Consider the following 22,785-nt stretch of genomic DNA (forward strand, 5'->3'; position numbering starts at 1 on the left):
TACACTGCCAATAACTTTGGGTGAGACACATGTAAGTGTATGCTTTTAACATTGTACATGTCAAATACACATCATGAGATGACAAGAAAACAAATAAGAAGAATATAAGAAGTCCAGGCATGGTGATGCATGCCTTGTATTTTCAGATATAAAGGACAAAGAGGTAGAAAGATCTCAGCCCAGGACCAGCTCAAGCATTTTTAATACATTCCAGATGATATCAGAACAATGAATTAAAGCAAAAACAGTTGGGAGGGTGGCTTAGTAGATAGAGTACTGGCCTAGCAATCTTAAGTTCCTGAGTTCTAACTGTAGTACACTCAAAAAGAACTGTAAGATAAAGAGAATAAAAACTGTAATGATACACAAGAAAGATTCTATGCAAATACCATCAGGATAATTTACAGTATGTTGACATATCAATTTGAAATATCAAATCATTGAATGCAAAGTTATCCAAACTATGGACTAGGCATGCGTCTCCCTGTTTTGCAGTCTAACAGAATCAAAGGCACATCTCCCATGCTGGACACAGATCATTCTGATACCAGATTTTTAACATTTTAAAATGCAGAACCCCATATTATGTCTGGCTCCTCACTCCCAAATGCCAAATACAGACATAGTGAAGGGCAGAAAAAGGAGATTTATCATGGTAGCCATCGGAAAGCTGCATTTTAATATATATCCACCATCTTTGTATAAATCCTGTGACTCTTATTTCTGTGATTGATAAGCAAGAAGCCAGACATGGAGATGTCGCTCAAGTGGTAGAACACCAACCTTGAGAGAAAAATCCAAACAAGAGTGAGCAGGAGGCCTTGAGTTCAAGACCCTGTCTTAGAACTGAAATAAAAAAATATTGAATTTACAGGAATTAGAAGAAATTGAATACATGATTTGTAGTGAATATATTATATGCTCAGTAGTAAATGATATATTATATAGTAAATATAAAGCAATATATTTGGTTCTATTGGTGTTTGAACTTGGGGTTTCCTGCTTATTCTGCTCTAAAACGTAAGTCATTTCACCATCAGTTTTTACTTTAGTTTATTTTTCAGATGAGTTGTTGTTATTTTACCTGGCTTGGTCTTCTATTACAATCCTTCTAATTTCACCTCCTGCATAGCTGCAGAAATGTATACCACACGCTACAACTTGTTTTTGTGGTTGAGTCTCACTGCTTTCCAGGACAGCTATGAAGCACAATCTTAAATATCTATGCCTTCAGGTTAGCTGGGATTGCAGGCATAAATTACCATTTCCAACCCTTCAATGAAAATGCTTTTAAGAACCTTGTTACTAAGGTAGGCCCTGTTGGCTCACGTCTATAATCCTAGCTACTCAAGAGGTCAAGAGTTGAGCATCATGGTTCAAAGCTGGACCAGGCAGGAAAGTCCTTAAGACTCTTATTTCCAATAAACCACCAGAAAAACATAAGTGATGCTGTGGCTCAAGTGGTAGAGCACTAGCCTTGCTCTGAAGAGTTGAGGGACAGCTCCCAGGCTCAGAGTTCAAGCCTCATAACCGACCAAAAGAAAAAAATGGAGAATTATTTGTAATATGTTATATTTCATATAAAGATGAAGAAAAAACTATTTCACATTACAATATGAAAGAAATAAACTCAACTAAAATAAAAGCACACAGAGTGAGTGTTATACCCAGGAGCCTGTGTCCAGCAATGTGACAGCAGAATTAGGGATGTTATTTTTCTTTTATGTATTCTTTTGTTGATTCTCACTGGAGGTACAATATCTACCTTATAAATATTCAAAGCAAATGGATGATGAGAAGGATAAAGGAAGATGAAATTATGATACTGTAACAGGAAAAGGAAAATGCAAAAGTTGGAGAGAATCTTTATGAATAAGAAGCCACTCTCCTGAATGATCAGCTAACCATACAGCCGGGCCAGTAGGTAATTTGTTAAAAATAATATAAAAATGTAATCCTGGAAAGTCCAGGTGAATATAATTTGATTTATTGAAGGTAGGAAACACTTCTCAAATAATGAATTAAAATTATAAATTAAAAGAAGCAACATTCATTCAGTTTTCATCCACAAGACTCCAGACCTATGGGACCAGAAAAATCACTGAGAAAGAAGAAAAAGAGCTGAGCCATTAAATGGTATATCCTAAGAACATTCAAGAATTCCTAAATCACGTTGACTTTTTGCTTTCTTTGGAATCAGGAAGCAAAATAGTATGTCAAGCATCACACTTCTTTTCCTACAGAATACCCATCCCATTACAGAAAAAATGTTTACCTCTTTATTCAAATAAGCTCTTAAGATCTAGGATTTAGGAAATCTATGATTTAGGAAAGGTCAGAGGGCACCCCTTCCTCTATGACCATCAACCAGGTGTAGCCCAGAACCTAGGAGATTCACAATGGAGAGAAGTTTAGATCCAACTGGAACTGAGAATTTGAAGATGTTTCCTCTTTGAACATTATTTCTTTCTGCTCAATAGCTCCCAATAATAACCAGGAAGATATACTACTTGTTAAAGCTCTTTATCATATCACCTGATCTGGAAGAAATAGTTTAATATTAATGTTTGTAGAGCTCATAAATTTCATAGATTAAAATGATGATGATAATCATTATGAAGGGTAAAATGTTTTATGATTTTAGATAAGTGTAACTATGCCACAGTACTGTGAAATTTATGTAAGTTACTTAATCTCAATAAAGAAATCTTTTTGAGGAAAAAAGCTCTTTATAAATACTTGCTCAAAAGATCTTGAGACTTTAGTTTCTGTGAAATTGAATAGTTCATTGACTCATGACACATACACAAAAGAAAAGCATCAGGTCCTAGGATAAGTTCCTGTATCCACCTGTTGCAAGGCTGAATAGCAGTAGGAAAATGTTTCACATGATATAAACACCTAGAACATTTCAGTAAGGCTTTACAAACATTCCCTGAAATGATTCCATATTAAGTAGAAATAAAACAGGTTAGATTTCATATACAGAGGTAAAATATGGCTGTCCGTAAAAATGTACTCGTTTATGGATTGATTGGGGTTAACAGTCCAGAAATTAGTTGTTACTAATATTCCTAAGTAATGTGTTGGTTGCCACTCAGGTTTTAATATTTCAACAAGCTTTCAGGAAGGTTTTTGTCAAACTTTCAGCCTTTGGACTTGTAGCTTTTAATTGATTAACTTCCCTTACCTTTCCCTTCTTCTTCCTCTGTCTTTTAAAATGTAGGACAATTTTGCTTTTATTATAACTCATTAACAATGACTAAACAGAAAGTATAACACAAGAAAGACTAATTGAATCTCTAAGGCTGTAAGTCCAGTGACACTGAAGTCTTTCCAGTGAGACCTAGGGAGCATTGGCACCGAGGATTTTCAGGCCTTTTAATGCCAGACATAGTGGTAGAATTCGAATTCAGAGGCTACTACCATCTAATGGAAGACTATATCTCACTATCTCGTTTACCCATAGATTATTCCTGAAAAACACCCCAGGATGCTATGTCTTGATAAAGAATGACAGCCATGGAAGATGATTGAAAATGTATATCCTTCTAGTGTATAGTGTATCCTTCTAACGCTGAAACTACAGGGAAAATAAATCTCCAGGATGCCTCTACCCATTTGGTTATAGAATGAACCCATAACTAGTATATGTCAAGGACAAGCAGACAAGGTCAAAAGCTATGTACATATGACCAGATAAGATGATGGTAAGTGAAATGAACTCCAAGATAGGGACCCAAGTGGTTTTTTGCTTTCTTGCTATTGTTTCTAACATATTTATAATGTACCATGTGATTTTTTTTGTTTCTCTGTATCTTCCTCACCCATGCTATAACTCCTGTTTTCACTGTATCTGATGTTGGTGCACTGCATCTTTTTTTATTTTTTGGTCTGTCTTGGGGCTTGAACTCTGGGTTTGGGCGCTGTCCCTGTGCTCTTCAGCTCAAGGCGAGTGCTTTACCTCTTGAGCCACAGCGCCACTTCTGGTTTTCAATAGTGAGAAAGAAAAAAAAAAAACACTTGTGTCTTTGTCTTGGGCTTCATTTCGCTTAACTTCATCTTATCTGGTCATGTGTATATAGCTTTTGACCTTTCCTTGATCACAGTTAATGTCATTTGCTCACAGGAGAGGGCCCACCCTCCTAGTGCCTGTTTCCTTCTCACCTGACAGATTGTCTCGCACCACTGCCCCCACCAGGACATTTGCATATTGCTCCCCAGGAAAAAGCTTCCCTGCAAGTCCAACATAAAAGCTCAGCTCTAAGATTCCTGAACTGACCAGGACTCCTTACTCTCAAAATAAGGTGCCCTGCTCAGCTCCTGGAGCTACTCATGCTCTGGATCCCATGTAAGAACACACTAGAGCTGAGAAAAGGGATGGGGAGGGGCTGAGCTCTGTTGCCATTGCTCTCCATGTTGGCTGTATCTACATGTGAGATGTGCAGATTTGTCCTCCTGGATGGAAATATGACATATGTATCTGTGAGACTGAGGAAGATTCCCGAAGCAGCAAGGACCTGTGCTCTGGTTACAACTAGATAGTGGGATGGTGCTGGCAAATTAGAAATCCCTTACAGGCACGATTTAGAAGCATCATATTCTGTGTGTGTGTTTGTGTGTGTGTGTGTGTGTGTGTGTATGTGTGTGTGTGTGTGTTCATTGTGTATTTTATGAACATTTTGATGCATAAAATGAAAATTTTAAAATATTGCATTAAATAAGAAAAGATGCTTATGAAAATATCCTATGATGCTTGTAATTAACTGTGTTCACTTCACTCATTATTTTAGGGTCAAGTGGGGATGCTATAATGATTCAGAATTCAGTTTTTCTGACCCTCACCTTGGGAGAGCCAACCTCCATCTCCTGTAGTTCTAGTCATTCTTCTACATAGCAATGTAAACACCTATTTGGATTGGTTCTTGCAGAAGCCGGCGAGTCTCTACAACTCTTGATCTATAGGATTTCCAACCAATATCCTGGGGTCTCAGACAGGTTCAGTGACAGTGGATCAAGCACAAATTTCACACTGGCTATCAGCAGGGTGGAGCTGAGGCTGTTGGAGTTTATTACTGTTTTCAACATACATTTGGTCATCCCACACTGATACACCCCTGAACTAAAACCTTCCTTCTGAGTGAGATAGCTGTGCTCATGTGTTGCTGTTCTGGGAAATCAGCAGAGCAGATTGTGTAAGTCTACCAAGAAAGAAAATTGTGTTGTTATGATGAAAGTGACTGAGTCCAGAAGAAGACAATTTGATAATTATACTACATACAATCTACAAAGACTAGTAGAACAATCATAGAAGAACAAATATCAAGAGACTTCAGGTAAACCATTAGGTATTTAATGAAATAACTTTATTTCATAAGCTATTTATTTATATTTATTTACATTTAAATGTAAATTATAATAATTATAATGTAATGTTACAATTATAACATATTACATATAAACATATAAATTATAAATATATAAATTTATATATTTTATATATTTATTTATTATATTTATAGCTGTTTAGAGCTATCCAGTTTATAGCTATCAAATGTTGTGTGTGATTTATTTTTCATTTGTAATGAAAGTTAAAATAGTTCCATCAAGATGGAACTATAGAGCATACTGTTAGTTCTGTTCAGAAGCTGAAAATCCATTTGTGTTTCTAGCTTCTATTGTTTGTTCGTCAAACATTGCCTGGACCCAGTCCTCACTCAGGTTCATGGCTCAGACATTAACACCTTTCTTTCCTGTATGCTTTCCTGTATGCTCTTAGTAGTGTTTGGTACTGTCTCTTAGCTGGATCACCCTGAAGAAGATACAGCATTGGACTCTGCACTCTGGTCTCTGGCCTTCTGTGTCCTGGGGCTCTGGCCTAGTTAAGACAGTTGATAGGAACTTCTGCCTATCCACTCTTTCTCATCACAGTCAGCAGAAACTGAAATGGTAATGGCAAAGAATGAATTAGGGAAGGTTAACTTACTCTCCCTTCAAGAGGGAAGGCAGAAATCTTTGTGACACTTGTGTGTATTCGAAAACCCAAGTGCACTGAGTTAGCCTTTGCCTGACTGACCCTCGCTGGCTTTAAGCCACCTTTAATCATCAAGTGGCCATCACATCATCAAAGGCTCTCTGCAGTACCAATTTTTTTTATCTGCAATTTGTTGTATCCCATACCACACATTCTAGTGACAATTGTTGGGTCCAACTGGTCTGGCAGTGGATAATCTGGATACAGACAGCCTTCCTCAACTTGATCAAACCAGGGGTGTACCATAATTTGATGTATATCCAGCCTCTGTTGTGGGTCTACTGTTCTGAGCTGCCAAAGGATGTTACGTCCTTTGGTAGTCAGGTGAGATGGCACATGATACTTGCCCTCTACAATTTCTGCACATAGCTGATTGGAAGCGTTCCCTTTAAATGGGAAATTTTCTCTAACCATAAACAACAAGCTAGTGCCCAGGCACCAGACAGCTACCTTAAAGCCATTATATTTTGTTGCAGGTATATTTCAGGGACATGGTACACATAGGCGCCACGAATATCTGTGAGCTACTGACCTGGGCAATCCTTGTGCTTTATTCAATGCCCGACCTTGGCATTGCATTTCCATACAGTAGGATGCTGTGAAGTTTTAGGTCAAGGTGTGCAATCTGATTCAGATGAAAGTACTGCATAGTACTTACTATCTGCTTTATAAACCTTCTGGCTTCATTCTAAAAAAAGGAGCCAGATGCTTCAATCCACATTTGGAGGTTTCCTTTAGTCGCCGTCTCCATCACCAGGTAGACATATTCTTCTCCCTGGATCACTTGGTATACCCCTGAACCTGTGAGGGTGATTCAGAGCTTTAACAATTTCCACCTCATTGTCCACCAGCATGGGGAACTAAAAAAAGACAGTGGAGTGTGGTGAAACCGTGTAATAGTGTTCATCGGTCCCAAAAGTCTGAGACTGAGCCCTTTTTCAAGTGCAACAACATTCACAGCCCTACCTGATCAACCTCTGTAACTTTATTTGAGAAATAATCACAAGAGAACATCATTAATGCTTAAGTGTATCTTGTATCTAGTCTTGGTTGTTTTGTTGTAATGAGCCTTTCTGAGGCCTAGAACTATGACATTGCACAGTGTAGGTCTTGGAAGATTCTCTAGTGTCCATCAGTGTCCAGTGTGCATTTATCTCCCATGGCATAAAGTCTTTTACTATGAGGCTCTCAATTCCATCTGAGAAACCAAAGGATGAAGGTGGAAAGCTGTGAGCTCACTGAGATATCTTAATAGGAGAAATATAGGTCTGGAATGTATATGAACAAATGGAATATCTTTAAATGATGGATGGAAATTCTAACAGGCATAGTTAACCCAACATTTATCTATACTTGTAACATTTTGTAGAATACTAATCAGAATCACCTCAGAGTTGATTCTATTCTCATCTCTGTCCAGCCATTTTACAAGGGTTCAGAGTGGCACTGATCTGATGTCTAATTTTGCCATGGCTTCACATTGTGCAAATATGTGGGTCAACAGGAAAGCAATAGTAAATGTTCACTGTGCCTCCCATGTGGTGCTGATGCTGGGGATTGGAAGTCTACTGCCATCATTACATTCCATCTCAGAATTTGGCCACCTGGTGATGGACCTGGAGCCCACTTGGAAGTATTTCCAGACATTGTCAACAAAATTTCATCATGATAAACTAATGGAAAAATAAGAAATTACATTAAATATTTCCAGTCAACATTTGGTAAATGGTGAAAAATCTTTCTTGAAAAACACATAAACCAGATAAACCCACACAGCGAATATAATGGTGGAATGTTCATTTACCTAAATATATATAACCATTGCTACTGATTTTTCCCCAAAATCAGAAATATACTCATCATCACTGAGCACTTTGTACAAATGCAAAATAGCTGATACTTCTTAGTCCGAGGAATGACAGTCTGCATTTTAACAAGGTACAAAGTATCCAGGGAATGTTTTGCAATCCAACCTTTAGGAGCTTTTTACCTAAGCAAATGAAACCTTTTAAAAAAAATGTTGGAATTTGGACTTGATATTCCTCCAGCTCTGTTCTTTTTTCTAAGAATTATTTTGCTTCTTCTATTTCATTGAAGAATGAGGTTGGAATATTGATAGGTATCGTATTGAATTTGTACATAGCCTTTGGCAGTATTGCCATATTCATTAATCTTCCCAATCCAGGAGCATGGAAGGTATTTCTTCTTCCTTAGTTCTGCTTTAATTTCCTTTTTCAGGTTTTTAAAGTTTTCATTGTAGAGGTCCCTCACTTCTTTAGTTAACTCCTAGATATTTTAATTTTTGTAGGGTAATTACAAAAGGAGTTGCTTTCCTGATTTCAGACAAGCTCTTCTCATTGTTGGCATACAGAAAAGCCATTGATTTTTGAGGGTTAATTTTACCCTGCTACTTTGCCAAAGTATGACATGATACTGCCATTAACCAAAACTTAATCTTATTTCTATATTCTTCCAAGAACCACTTTTAGATTGTGTATTAGTTTCTGATAAAAACAATAATCAAAATTTCTACAACTAGTTAGTTTCATTGCAATTACATATCATGCCATTCACAGTAAAAGAATATTTAAATAATCAGGGAAATAATCTGTTTAGTCAGATTTTTTAATGCCAAGGAAATAGATTCTATTTTTCAGTATCATTGTATACCTGTTTACAAAATGAACACAAAGAAAAACATACAGTAAGGATTTGGCAACACAACTCTATAGAATATATATTTTGTTTTTTATATTTAATGTCTTATTCATTAAGCAATACACAAATTGGGTTTTGATTTATGTTAAAAGAATTTAAAAAGAAGAACCCTCTAATTTAGCTTTTAGGCAAATCAATACGTAAAATGATGGTAGAAACTTCCTAGTTTGCATTAAAAGATCACAGCTTTAATGATCCTCCAATAAATCAAGTGTTTATTTATAAGTAGGAGATCATTATTTTCTCTACATGCAAAATATAAGAACATTTTCTTTTAAAATATGTGATTTCCTGTTTAATTAAATCTGTAAGACATGACAAGTACAATAGAAGAGTCATAGAATATATATTTCTACAAACATGCTATGAAGAGTGATGCCTCTGCGTACACAGCTCTGAGCTGGACACTCACTGGAACCCTGCACAATGTGACAGCCCCAAACAAAAACTCCCAAGATATCCTAATATTCTCAGTGTAGCAGCAGCAGCTGCAAAGCTCAGAGGACTACAGGGAAACAGACTTGGCTCAGGGGCAAATGGCTTCAGAGTCTTGAGAAAGAGTCATGGGAAGCCTGTCACAAGCACTGGGCAGCCCTCATGCAAACACAGGAACCAATACTTGGCCAAAATAACCTGGTAGCCTCTTCTTCCCTCTATATTAAGAGCCTATTTTGAATACATTTTAGTAGGAAGTGGCTGTAAGTTCTCTTTAAATGTCATCGCTAACATCGCTAACAGGGAAGATCTGTCATGACCTCCGGAGGGGACCTGACATCACTGCTGCTATTTGGTCCATTAAGGGCACTAACTCATGCCTGTTCTGGGTATCTGTCACTCTCCTACAAGGAGATCAATTGTGACCATAGATGAACCAAACATTAGAACTTCAGAATACTGGAAATAAGCAGTGACTGAATGGGAGAAATAGATTTACAAAAATAATAGCATATTCTACTATGCTACTTTCAATAACACAGACTATACATAGAAGATCACTAATGAAAAAGATTCAATCTTTACTTTTTTACAAATACAAAAACATCATATCTTCAAGATATAAAATATGTTACACCACCAACAACATATTTTTTTCTTATGCAAAATTCATTGTTATTAATAATTATGTGTATTTACTAAAAATTGTTAATAAATTTAAAAACAAAGACTCAAATTGTTTTCATTGATGAAAAAGGATGAAAGCACAAATCAATAGAAAAAAGAAACCTGAAATTTTTACAAATATAATGGGGGGAAAGCATTACATTTATTTTTTTTTACTGTTATTGTAAAAATGATTTATAGAGGGGTTACAGTTACATAATCCAAGTAAAGACTACATTTTTTCATACAGTGCCTGTGTATCTGATTTATAAAGTTGGTCTAAGAAGAAATCAAAGCATATTAAAATATCATGTCAAAAAATGCAACTGCTAAAATAAAATATTAAAACATATGAGTTTCAAAAACATGGTAAGAGTAAAAATTTATAACCATGACTGCATACTTAATAACAGAATTCTCAAAGTAAATTTATATTTGGAAAATTACCTTTAACAAACTCACCTTTGTAATAGCTGAGATTTGTTTCATGCTGAAAGAATCATTAACACCTACAATATCTACAAAAGTTTCAAAAATTAGCTGGGAGCAAATGGTTTACACCTGTAATCCTAAACTACTCTGGATGCTGAGATCTGAGGATGGCATTTCGAAGCCAACCCCAACTTCAGGCAGAAAAAAATGCATGAGAATCTTTTTATGGGGGGTTGGGGGGTGGGGGAAAGGGGTTGTTGCCCTGAGGCCTAAACTGAAGGCCTGGGTGCTGTCCCTGAGCTTTTTTGCTCAAGGCTAGAACACTACCACCTAAACCACAGCTCCATGTCCACTTCTGAGTTCCATGAACTTTACTGATCAAGCTAATTTCAAACCACAATCCTCAAATCTCAGTCTTCTGAATAGCTAGGATTACAAGTGACCCACTGGAATGTAAGGCTCTTATCTCCAACAAACAATCAAAAAGCTGATAGTGAAGATCTGGCTCAACCTTGAGGGACAAAGCTAAAGAATAGCACCAGTGCTGGCACAAAAATTAAAACAAGTGACAAGGTTGGGAAAACCACCTAAAGAGATTCAAAGAGAAAAATGGACAACCTGAACACTGTATTTACCCAGATCCCCTCACAACTGAGTGACAGTGGTTAAACAATGATGTCATTCTTAGCAGCAGCAGCCTGGAAATCCAGGGACTGTGGGACAGCCTATGCTAATAATTATCTTACTGATTGTCATAATAATATAAATGAATATTATTATTAAAATGTGCTGTCTCACATAACCAATACCAGCAGCACATGTGTGTTTAAATTTAAATTTTATTCTAATTATAAATTATACATTTCAGTTGCATTCAATACAGTTCAACTGCTTAATAGCCATATGTAACTAATGACAGCTGTACTAGACAGATCAGATATAGGCATTGTCATTGTAGAACATTTTTTAGAAAATATTGGCCTAATTTACAGAGGTACAGAATGTCCACCTAAGGGATGATAGGAGTAGAACACAATTTAATATGTGACAATTGACACATGTATGCTTCTGGTAGGGTCTTTTCACTACTCACAGCCCATAGGTGGACTGAAAATTTTGTATGAACAAAGAATAATGGGAAATGTTAAAAGAGGTGACACTATATGGAAAATGAACTGGATAAATTATGGGTGGGGATGGGAGAGAAAGACTGGGAAAGGGTGACAGAAAAGGAAACATGGTTCACAGAGAATTGTACTCATTATTCATTATCTGATTCGAGTAACTGTAACCCCTCTATATATCAACTTAACAATATCAATAAAATATTATAAAAAGATATAGTGTATTCATTAACTGCTTGTTAAATATCAAGTCCTTTGTATAACTACTTAAAGACAATAAAAAACAAACAAATATAGTGAAAACAGGGGTTATACTGTAGGGGAGGGATATACTCATAACCTTGCCCATGTAATTATAACCCCTCTGTATGGTATTTTCACAATAAAAAATAGTTAAAACTAAAAAAAAGAAAATGAAAACAGGCAAATATATCTATGTAATTGCATAAAATATGCATTTTTTTCCTGGCAGAAACAAATATTCCACTATCCCTAGAAATATTAATTTGATCTTTCAGTGTTCCCGATAAAGATTCATATCTTTCCAACTCTCTGGGTAGATATACCTTGTAACAACACTGGAGACTTTTAGTATGTGTGCATGTATGTGTGTGCACTTTTGTGTGCATACGGGTGTGAAGGGAGACATGGGGCAATGGGGAAAGGTGAGGATGGAAAGAGACACTGAAATGAATGTAAAGAGGGACTGTGTGTTTAGGTATGGAAGCCAGAAGGAAGGGAGAGGACAGGAGATGGCAATAGTGGTACTGTAACTGAAATACAGTATATGAACGTCATCAGTATAAAACATCAGAAGTAAATAGCAGAGAAAAAATATCCAGTGGTAAGTATGAGCAAATAAATTGTATGCATGTATGTATGGAGGTTTAAAAATGAACTCCTTTGGAAAGGAAGATAAGAGGGAGATGAGAGGAAATGGGAGACGAAGAGGGAATGAGGATTCATAAAATCTAGTTTCTCTAATCTTACAAGATGCAATTTCACAGTATGACCATTAGAGGGCACATCTGACACTGCTCACACAAAGCCCCCTATAAGAAATACTAGGGTGGAAATATTACTATGTCTGCTGTCACTAGTGACATCCACTGGAACGCTGAACAGAGCAACAGCCCCAAACCTAAACTCGCAGTTAAGTAGCTTCTCCTAGCAGGATGGATTTGGGAGTGAAAGTCTCTGCCCTTGCTGATTCTGAGACTGGAAGCCTGGCATTGCCTCTATCCCTGCATTCTGTATGACACCAAAGCTGTCTCTAAAGGAAGGAGTTGTGTCCCCCGTGTGTGTCCTTATGGAGATTGACCTGCAAGGAGGAAATGAATGTTAAGAATGCAGTCATAACATCCAATGCATGTCCTAAAACTTAAGACAATTGAGGAAAGAGGTTGTTTGGGAAAGATGGGAAAGAATGATGAAAAGGGTGATATTGAATAAGATGCATTGTGTTCATAAACTACATTATTGAATGGCAACTCACTTGTACAACTACTTAGAGGTAATTTTAAAAAGAGAGGAAGTATAGTGAAGAGTGACTTCCCTATCACCAATGTCATTAGAAGAAAACATTCCAAGACACTCTTTCTCTAGCCTTCTTCACAGGCAACAGCCTGTAAGGACATGACAAGAATGTGAATCATCAGGACAGTCAGGAATCTTGGATTTACCCAACTTCTAGAAAATTAATCCGAGTTGATTAATAAACCTTTCTCCAGGTATTTTGGCTCCTTATTGCACACAAGGCAAACTAATATACCAAAAAGCAGCACTGCCTGAGCAGGATCAGCCTTAGGAGTTGACTTTGGGACACAGAGTCCCTAACTTTGTGATTCTCCATCCTGAAGTTTTGACCTTGGTAAGAAAGGACTATTGAAGCTCCAGATGCAGTGTGTCTACATTGAGCATGACTGTAACCTTGTGAATGAAGATATTTTCCTGTTTGGTTATCTGAACAGGATGACATTCACTAAATAGCCTGCTTGACCAGTATTGATTTTTGTTCTCACACTTAGATATCAGTGAACAAGTTTTGTGGTTCTTATATCCAGCTTTCTGCCCTGCTTCCCAGGATGTGGGTGATCAGCAAGATGATTAACAGCATCCTACACAGAAACCAAGTTTTCTCATTCTGGGAGAGAGGGGATGCTGCCTGTTTGTTTCCCTTTGTAAACAGGAGCTTGAATCCTAGGATCTCTGCCAGGCTTTTGTGGCATACATAGAATCTAGGATCATGATATTAGAGGGGGTCATGTCTGTCCATATGAAAGTTTTTGACCATTTCTTTTCTTTCTTTATTTTTTGTCAGTCTGCGAGCTTGAACTCTGTGCCTGGTGGGCACTGTCCCTGAGATTTTCAGGTCAAGGCTAGAGATCTACCACTTTGAGCCACAGCGCCACTTCTTGACCATTTCCTATATTACTTTTTAAAGTGTAATCATACCTGTCATTGATAACACTTGATCTAGGTTTCTTACAATAAAGTCATTAAGTGCAGGTCAGAAAGGTGAGGGAAGGAGGGGAGACCCTGCAGATATGCAGCCCTGAAGGGATCATATGCATATACCATATGGGAAGTGAGAGGGAGCTGCAGTATCAGTGCTGTCCCCAGCAGGTCCCCAGAATCCTCTGCAATGAGCAGGTCACTCTTAAAAGACACAGATTTAGTCCTGAGCTTCATGATGCTCAGGCTTAGAGTGAGCAAGGGCTACATGGTGACATGCACATTGTTCATTAGAGAATTTTCTCAGTGTCATAATTCAAAATGATGACTTACACAATTAAAATTATGTTTATTAATGTACTAATTTAACAGGTAATTTACCACATATAAATAATACATGTATAACTTCTGCATTCATTTGTGATGTGCTCCTCTATGTTCTGCTAAGAAGGGACTCCAGTGGATTTAAGGCTCTGTCCTGAGGACCCTGCTGACTTTCCACATTATTCCAGCCCCTTAGAATCAGTGATAAAAGCCCTGGACCATCCTTTCACAGGGTCAGCCCTGCTCTGAAGGCTGAGTCTCTCAGAATTTCACCTTAGTCCCAGACATCATTCAGGTTCATGGCCCAGACTATAAGCACTTTCTTTTCCTGGATGTATTTTCTTCTTCCAGAAAGATTCATGAAAATGTCTGCTGGTTTTCCCCTCCAGCGTGGTCTTCAGCCTCATCTCCCAGGCAGATAGCTCCATCTGTCATAACCCATGGCCATGTACACCTGCCCACAACTCTGATTTGAGGCTAATATTCGAACTCTTCCATATATTCCAGTACCTGAAGTCTGTGTGGACTTGAAGTTCACAAGCCACATGTCCACATGTCCACACTTGCTTAAGTGAGTCCTGGAGCATGGATCATGGGAATTTAAAGTGCTATCCTCAGAGCCTGGTTTCTTCTAACCATAAAAGAGTAGAGCCTCTCAGGATCTCTCTTCCTCATCCAGTTAATATGTCCCCTATAATGTACTAGGTAGTCTTCACATCTGCAAAATAGCTAGTTGCCTTCTCCTTGTTTTCTTTAGTATCAGCTTTGTCCCAAAGTGCATAGTTGAGAGAGCAAATCTCCCTGACAAAGGCAGTAGGAGATACACAGTGACCATATGATATGATTCGAAGTAAAATTTCAGAGGAGTGGCAGGGTTGTGTAAACCTGTAGACAGGATTATACATCATTTTCTTTTTTAATTTTTGTCGGTCGTGGGACTTGAACTCTGGGCCTGGGCGCTGTCCCTCAGCTCTTCAGCTCAAGGCGAGCGCTCTACCACTTGAGCTACAGTGCCACTTCCGGTTTTCTGGTGGTTCATTGGAGAGAGGAGTCTCACGGTCTCTCCTGCCCTGGCTGGCTTTGAACCGAGATCCTCAGATCTCAGCCTCCTGAGTAGCTAGGATTACAGGCGTGAGCCACCAGCGCCCGGCTTACATCATTTTCAAAAGAGGAAAGAAGAGCAGTGTAGAAAATTTCTTGAAACAGTTATGCTAGCATGTAGTGCAGTGAGCGCTAATGTTTAAGAAGGTGGAGGTGATGAAATAACTACTCTCGTGGCATTCTTGTAATGAATGGTTTTGCAGAGGCCTCTGAGTGGCCAATGATTTGCCCATGGGCTACCGCAGCAGAGCAGTGTTATCTTTATGCATCACTCTCTTGGGTTTGTTAAGTTCCATGGGAGTACTCTGCTCATCATTTCCAGTTCTGATATTCTGCACAATGGGATGAAGTCAGTCCACATGCTAATCTCCATGTGGGGAAAATACCTTCATGTCACTCTAGCTTCACTGTCTGTGGTCACTTGTCCTTGATTCTCTGTGTTGAAGATGTTCTCTCCACACTGTATGGATCTACTTCCTGTCCCCAACTTTGGCCTTGTTGCATTGTATCCATTCTGTATCTGGATCACACAGACTAAACACAGTAAATACTGCTTTCCTGTTGGTCACTGGTAGCTCATATCTATAATGCTAGTTACACAAGAGGCTGAGATCTGAGGATTGTTATTTGATGCCAACATTGGTAAAACAAATCGTTTAAATAGGGATACAGGTGGACCCATTGCAACAATAGACGTACAATTCATTATGTCCAAAATGAACTTTACAACTTTGTTAGGGGGGAGGAGGGTTGGGAGGGGGGGAGGGGAGAGGATGCGATAGGAAGGGGAAACAAAGGAGGAGGCTACAATGCTTGATAAGAAATGTACTCATTATCTTGCCCATGTAATTGTAACCCCTCTGTACAGTATTTTCACAATAAAAAAAAAAACATAAAGAATCTATGAGACTCTTTTAAAAAATTTTACTGTCAAGATGAGGAACACTGGGGTTACAATTATATATGTAAAGTAGGAAGTACATTTCTTGTGATAAACTTATCTCCAGGTAAACACCAAAAACCTGGAATTGAAGCTGTGGCTTCTGTTCCTTGAGAGCAAAAGCTTAGGGACTGATTTCAAGCGCCAGGCAGAGCACACAAAATACTGCTTTACTTAGGACCTAAAAGATATGGATGTTGGTTCAGAGGACACTCCAGCTTCTCAGAAGGAAGTGTTTCCAGTAATTAAGAAAGAACACACACATAACCTAAAAAGCTTAGTAAATATCTGGCACAGAAATGCATGATGCACACAAAACTAGATGAGGAGACATGTCTTTTCCTAAGTATTAACAGGAAATGTCTCATGTGAACTATCCTTGAAGGAGGCAATGCTTAAGTTTAAGAGCCTTCAGAATAGAAGGAGGGCAGCCATTCATAAACAGTGCCCAGGGCACCAATGCAAAGACCAGTGGACAGTCCATAAAACTCAGAGCATTTTACTTTATTGCATATATTTTATTTTATCTTCCATTAAACATTTTGAAATGTATCCCTCTCCTGCTGCTTACCCTGGCTTACAAGCCAAACTGGCTCCAATGGCACCTCCAACACCTGGCCCATAGCAGATTTTTGCAATGCTTGATAAGAAATGTATGCATTATCCGCCCATGTAATTGTAACCCCTCTTTAAAATATGTTCACAAAAATAAAATAAAATTAAATTAAAAAAAAAAGAAAGTTAATATAGCTTTTGAAGATTTCTGGAAAGATTTTGTAAAGAAAAAAATAGTCATTAAAATTTTAAGATAAGTTTTATTGCCAAAATATAATTTTCTCTGAAGTACAATATGATGTTTAGGCATGTTCACATATTTTACAATGACTAAAACAGCATAATTAACACATTCGTTCATTACATTAAACATTGATTTCTTGTAGTCAAAGAATTTCTTGTTCAGTTAATCAAACCTTTTAGAAAAATGTTATTTCAAGTGACATGTTAACATTTTTTCTACTTTCTTTTGCAAAAATACTTTACAGAGGGGTTACAGTTACAGGACCAAGGTAATGAGTACATTTCCTATGGCGCATTGTTGCCTCCTCCTTTGTTTTTCCCCTACCATCCCTTCCCTCCCACCTCCACAACTACTCTCCCGCCCCCCCACAAAAGTTGTAAATTTTGTTTTTAACATAGTGTCTTGTATATCTCACTGTTACAATGGGTCAACCTGTATCTCTATTTAAGAATATTTTTTTCCCCTACCCGAATTACAGAAGAGTATATAGAAGATGCAAGGCTAATACAAAATACCTTGTGAAAAAGATTTTGGAAAAATAATATTATATGATAAAGTCATTAAAAATTTTAAAACAATTACTGATTACCACAGTATAATCTAATTTGAAGTACAATATAATTTTTGTATTTGTACACATTGTGCAATGATCTAAAGGAGTTAATTAACAAGTTAGTTCACCACTTAAATATTTTTTTTGTATAGTGAACTTTTTTCTTCAGGAAATTAGATCTTTATAACAACTTATTTTTACTCATGTCTCAACAATACATCCAACATTACAATCTAACTATCAGAAAATTAATCTCTTTTTCATGCTGCATATCACATTAATTATTATTATTCCTCAATGATACTATCAGACCACTTTTGGAAGTTGAATGGAATCATGAATTTGTTATTAACTTAAAAAACATAAAGACAAAATAATAAAAATTTTGTACCTCCATTTTGGAAGGTTTGGATCTAACATTTTTTTTGCTTCATCTTCTCAAAATAAACTACTCTCTTATTATTTTTCATTTCTTATTGTTATTTTAAAGGTGATGTGCAAAGTGATTACAGTTACATAAGACAGGTAATAAGTACATTAATTTTTTAACAGTGTCACCCCTTCCCCCATTTTCTACCTTTTCTTCCTCCTGATCCTTGCCCCAAAAGTTGTGTAGTTCATTTTCAACAGTGTCTAGTGAGCGTAACTGCTGCATTTGTTGACCATTTGTCCCACAAATCCTATGTCACCCCTTACTCTCTTCAAAATAAAACAAAACAAAATTTATATACAAGACAAGGGTACAGAAAACAAAAACAGCCAGAAAGGAGATAAAAATAAAAAGCAAAACACAAAAGAAATAAACCATAATTTTAAATGATGCTATGTATACATCCATTGAGCCTTTTTTTGTGAAAATATTGTACAGAGGGTTACAATCACATGGGCAAGGTAATGAGTACATTTCTTATCAAGCATTGTTGCCTCCTCCTTTGTTTCACCTTCTGGTCCCTTCCCATCTACCCACACCGCTCCCCATCCCCCCGAAGTTCCCCAGCCACACCCCCCTGGCCAAAGTTGTAATATTCTTTTTTTGCCATAACGTCTTGTACATTTCATTTTTGCAATGGGTCCACCTGTATCCTTACTTAAACAATTTGTTTTTTTTCCCTTCCCCTCTACAAATTATATCAACATAAATACAGTGAAAATAGGGGTTATGCCATGGGGGAGGGACATACAAAGCAACAAAGAAATCATCTTATAAGTATGTTAGAAACAATCACAAGAAAGAAAAAAAACATTTGAATCCTATCTTGGGGTTCATTTCACCTAACATCAACTTATCTGACCGTTTCTGCTTGTCTCAGACATATACTAGATATTGCAAATAAGGGAATCCATGGGACCTATGTTTCATTGGGCCTGGCATACTTCACTTAAAATAATTTTTTCCAAGTCTTTCCATTTCCTAACAAATGGGGCAATGTCATTCTTTCTGATGGAGGCATAGAATTCCATTGTGTATATAACCAAGTTTTCTTGATCCATTCATCTTTTGAGGGGCATCTGGGAAGGTTCCATATCTTAGTTATGATAAATAATGCTGCTTATACATAGTTGTGCTGGTAGCTTTAGTAAGGTCTTGCTTGTGAGCATTCGGGTAAATGCCTAAAAGTGGAGTTGCTGGGTCATAGGGGAGCTCTATGTGGAGTCTTTTGAGAAACCTCCATAATACTTTCCAAAGTGATTAAACAAGTTTAGACTCCCACCAACAGTGCATTAAGGTTACCTTCTGTCCACAATCCCTCCAGCATCTGTTGTTATTAGAGTTCTTGCCTCTTCAGTAAATGGTGCTGACAAAATTGGTTAATCACTTGTAGAAAACTAAAGCTAGATCCTTGTATATCACTCTGAACCAAAGTATCTCCAATTGGATCAAAGACCTTGGAGTCAAAGCAGACACTCTGAAGACATTACAGGATGGAATAGAAGAAACTCTTGGTCTCCTGGGTACAGGCTGAAATTTTCTTAAAAGAGAAGACCCAGAAACACAAGAAATCAAAGAAAGTTTGGACAAATAAGACTGCACGAAATTGCAGAGTTTCTGCATAGCAAAGGACATAGCTAGCCAAGATCAATAGAAAGCCCACGGATTGGGAGAAGATCTTCACTAGCCATACAACGGACAAGGGTCTCATATCTAAAATATACTTAGAACTCAAAAAATGAAATGCCCCAATAATAAATCCTCAAAGAAACAACTTCCCAATAAATAAGTGGGCTAAAGACATAAAATAGAAAGTTCTCTGAAGAGGAAAGAAGGATGGCCAATAGACACTGTTCTTTTTCTTTTCTTACACTGTTGCACCCATCTGGCTATTTGCATAGTACCAGTTGCCTTCCTATACACTGATAACACACAGGAAGAGAGGGAAATAAAGGGAGCAACCCCATTCACAATAACCTCCCAAAAAATAAAATATTTAGGAATTAACCTAACCAAAGATGTAAAAGAACTATTTAATGAGAACTATAAAAAGTTAAAGAAAGAAATTGCAGAAGACACTAGGAAATGGAAAGACCTCCCATGCTCCTGGATAGGCCGACTTAATATAGTAAAGATGGTGATACTTCCAAAACTAATATACAAATTCAATGCAATTCCTATTAAAATCCCAATGACGTACATCACTGAAATACAGAAAACAGTCCAAAAATTTATATGGAACAACAAAAGACCTAGAATAGCCAAAACAATTCTAGGGGATGAAGACAATATGGGAGGGCTATCCATGCCGAACTTCAAACTCTACTACAGAGCTATAATCAAAAAGACAGCATGGTACTGGCACAAAAACAGACCCGAAGACCAATGGAACAGAATAGAAGATCCAGATATAAATCCACAGGCCTACAGCCAGCTGATATTCGACAAAGGAGCCAAAGACATACAATGGAAGAAACACAGCCTCTTCAACCGCTGGTGCTGGGAAAACTGGGCAGCCACATGCAGAAAACTAAAAGTGGACCCCAGCCTATCACCATGCACCAACATCAACTCAAAATGGATTAAAGACCTTAACATTAAACCTGAATCTCTGAAACTACTGCAGGACAGAGTAGGAGAGACACTTGAACTAATAGGCACAGGAAGGAACTTCCTGAACAGAGTCCCAGGGTCACAACAAGTTGGAGAGAGACTCGACAAATGGGACTACCTTAAAATAAAAAGCTTCTGGACAGCTAAATCTATCGCAACTAAGCTAGAAAGACAACCAACTAATTGGGAAAAAATATTTACCAGCAATATATCAGACAAGGGGTTAACATCCTGTATATACAGGGAACTCAAGAAACTAATCCCTCCCAAACCTAACAAACCAATTACTAAATGGGCAAGGGAGCTAAAGAGGGACTTCTCAAATGAAGAAATAAAAGTGGCAAAGAAACACATGAGGAAATGTTCATCATCCCTGGTGGTGAAGGAAATGCAAATAAAGACAACCCTGAGATACCACCTTACCCCAGTCAGAATGTCCCACATCCACAAATCAGCCAACGACAAATGCTGGAGGGGATGTGGAGAAAGAGGAACCCTATTACACTGCTGGTGGGAATGTACACTTATACAACCACTTTGGAAAGCAGTCTGGAGGGTCCTTAGAAAGCTAAAGATTGACCTCCCTTACGACCCAGTCATACCACTTCTAGGCATCTACCCTGAACAACAGGAACCAATATACAAGGACACATGCACCTCCATGTTTATTGCAGCACTGTTCGCAATAGCTAGGATATGGAAACAACCTAGGTGCCCCACCACAGATGAATGGATCCAAAAATTGTGGTATCTATACACAATGGAATATTATGCAGCCATTAGAAATGACAAAATAATGGCATTTGCAGGGAAATGGATGGAGCTAGAAGGAATCATGTTGAGCGAGGTAAGCCAAGAACGAAGAGACAAACGGTACATGGTCTCCCTCATAAGTGGATGCTAAATCCAAAAGGTTAGGTGATACGACAAAACTAACAGGACTTAAGAAACAAAGAACTCCCGCTCATCTGGTTGAACCACTACTAAATATCCTCATGCTGCTGATCACAAATATGGTATATAACATGTGAACACTGTTATATATTACAGACTGTGGTAGACAATTTGCTCCAGGGAAGTTAGAATGAACTTGTGACTTTGAAATTATGTAATCATTTAATCACAATCAAAAAAAAAAAGAACCTCGGGGAAGGGAGGGAGGGAGGGGATGGTAGGGGGAAAACAAAAAAAAAAAAAAAAAAAAAGATAATCTATAATTTACCATATTAAAGATCACTTGAAATTAAAAAAAAAAAAAGAATATCTCTTTTGATACTTAGTATTTTAAATTAAAAATCAAATCATGAAAATGAAAAGAGGAAACATATCTAAATAAAAGTAATGCATGCATGGCTCTCTATGTTTATATATAAACTTGCACTCTGTCTTATTCTAATTTCAGGATCCAGTGGAGATGTTGTGATGACCCAGACTCCAAGGTCCCTGCCTGTCACCCTGGGAGAGCCAGCCTCCATCTCCTGCAGGTCTAGTCAGAGCCTTCTGCATAGCAATGGAAACACCTATTTGCACTGGTACTTGCAGAAGCCAGGCCAGTCTCCACATCAACTGATCTACTTGATTTCTAAACTAGCATCTGGGGTCCCAGACAGATTCAGTGGCAGTGGATCAGGCACAGATTTCACACTGACCATCAGCAGCGTGGAAGCTGAGGATGTTGGAGTTTATTACTGTTTACAAGGGACACATCTTCCTCCCACAGTGATACAGCCTTGAACAAAAACCTCCCATCTGGCTGGGTGAGCTGCCCTCATGGCTGGCTGGTCGGGGGAGCCGCCCAGCAGATTGTGTGAGCCTGCCTAGGAAGATGTTGAGTTCAATATAAGAGTGACTCTGAGTAGAGATGAAGAGTATATGACAATACAACAAAATGTAATCTATAACAACCAGGAGAATAATTACCTGAATATAAAGAACAGATAAACCATTAGGTATTTATTGAAACATGCAATTTTCTCTTCAGTAATACTATAGCCAACCAGTAATGTAAAAACCAAATGTCCTCTGTGATGAAATGTATAATACTTCCTTTCAGCACACGCTAGCCTATAACTTTTGCCATGCTTTCTGTTCAGAACCTGGAAGCCCAGTTGTGCCTTTTCTAGCTTCTGCTCTGTGTGTTCATCAAACCCTGCCTGACCATC

General features: G+C 37.8%; 1 gene segment (V, D, J or C); it reads left to right on the forward strand.

Moving 5' to 3' along the window:
* Positions 1–22,372, forward strand: part of LOC122114147 — a 41,077-nt gene extending 18,705 nt beyond the window's left edge. The window contains 1 exon segment of the V gene segment in view: positions 22,026–22,372. Within this exon segment, the coding sequence occupies positions 22,026–22,357 (332 nt within the window).
* Positions 22,373–22,785: the final 413 nt, after the last annotated feature.

The sequence above is a fragment of the Dipodomys spectabilis genome, unplaced genomic scaffold, assembly GCF_019054845.1.
Source record: "Dipodomys spectabilis isolate Male_0828 unplaced genomic scaffold, ASM1905484v1 ptg000106l, whole genome shotgun sequence".
Classification (NCBI taxonomy): domain Eukaryota; kingdom Metazoa; phylum Chordata; class Mammalia; order Rodentia; family Heteromyidae; genus Dipodomys; species Dipodomys spectabilis.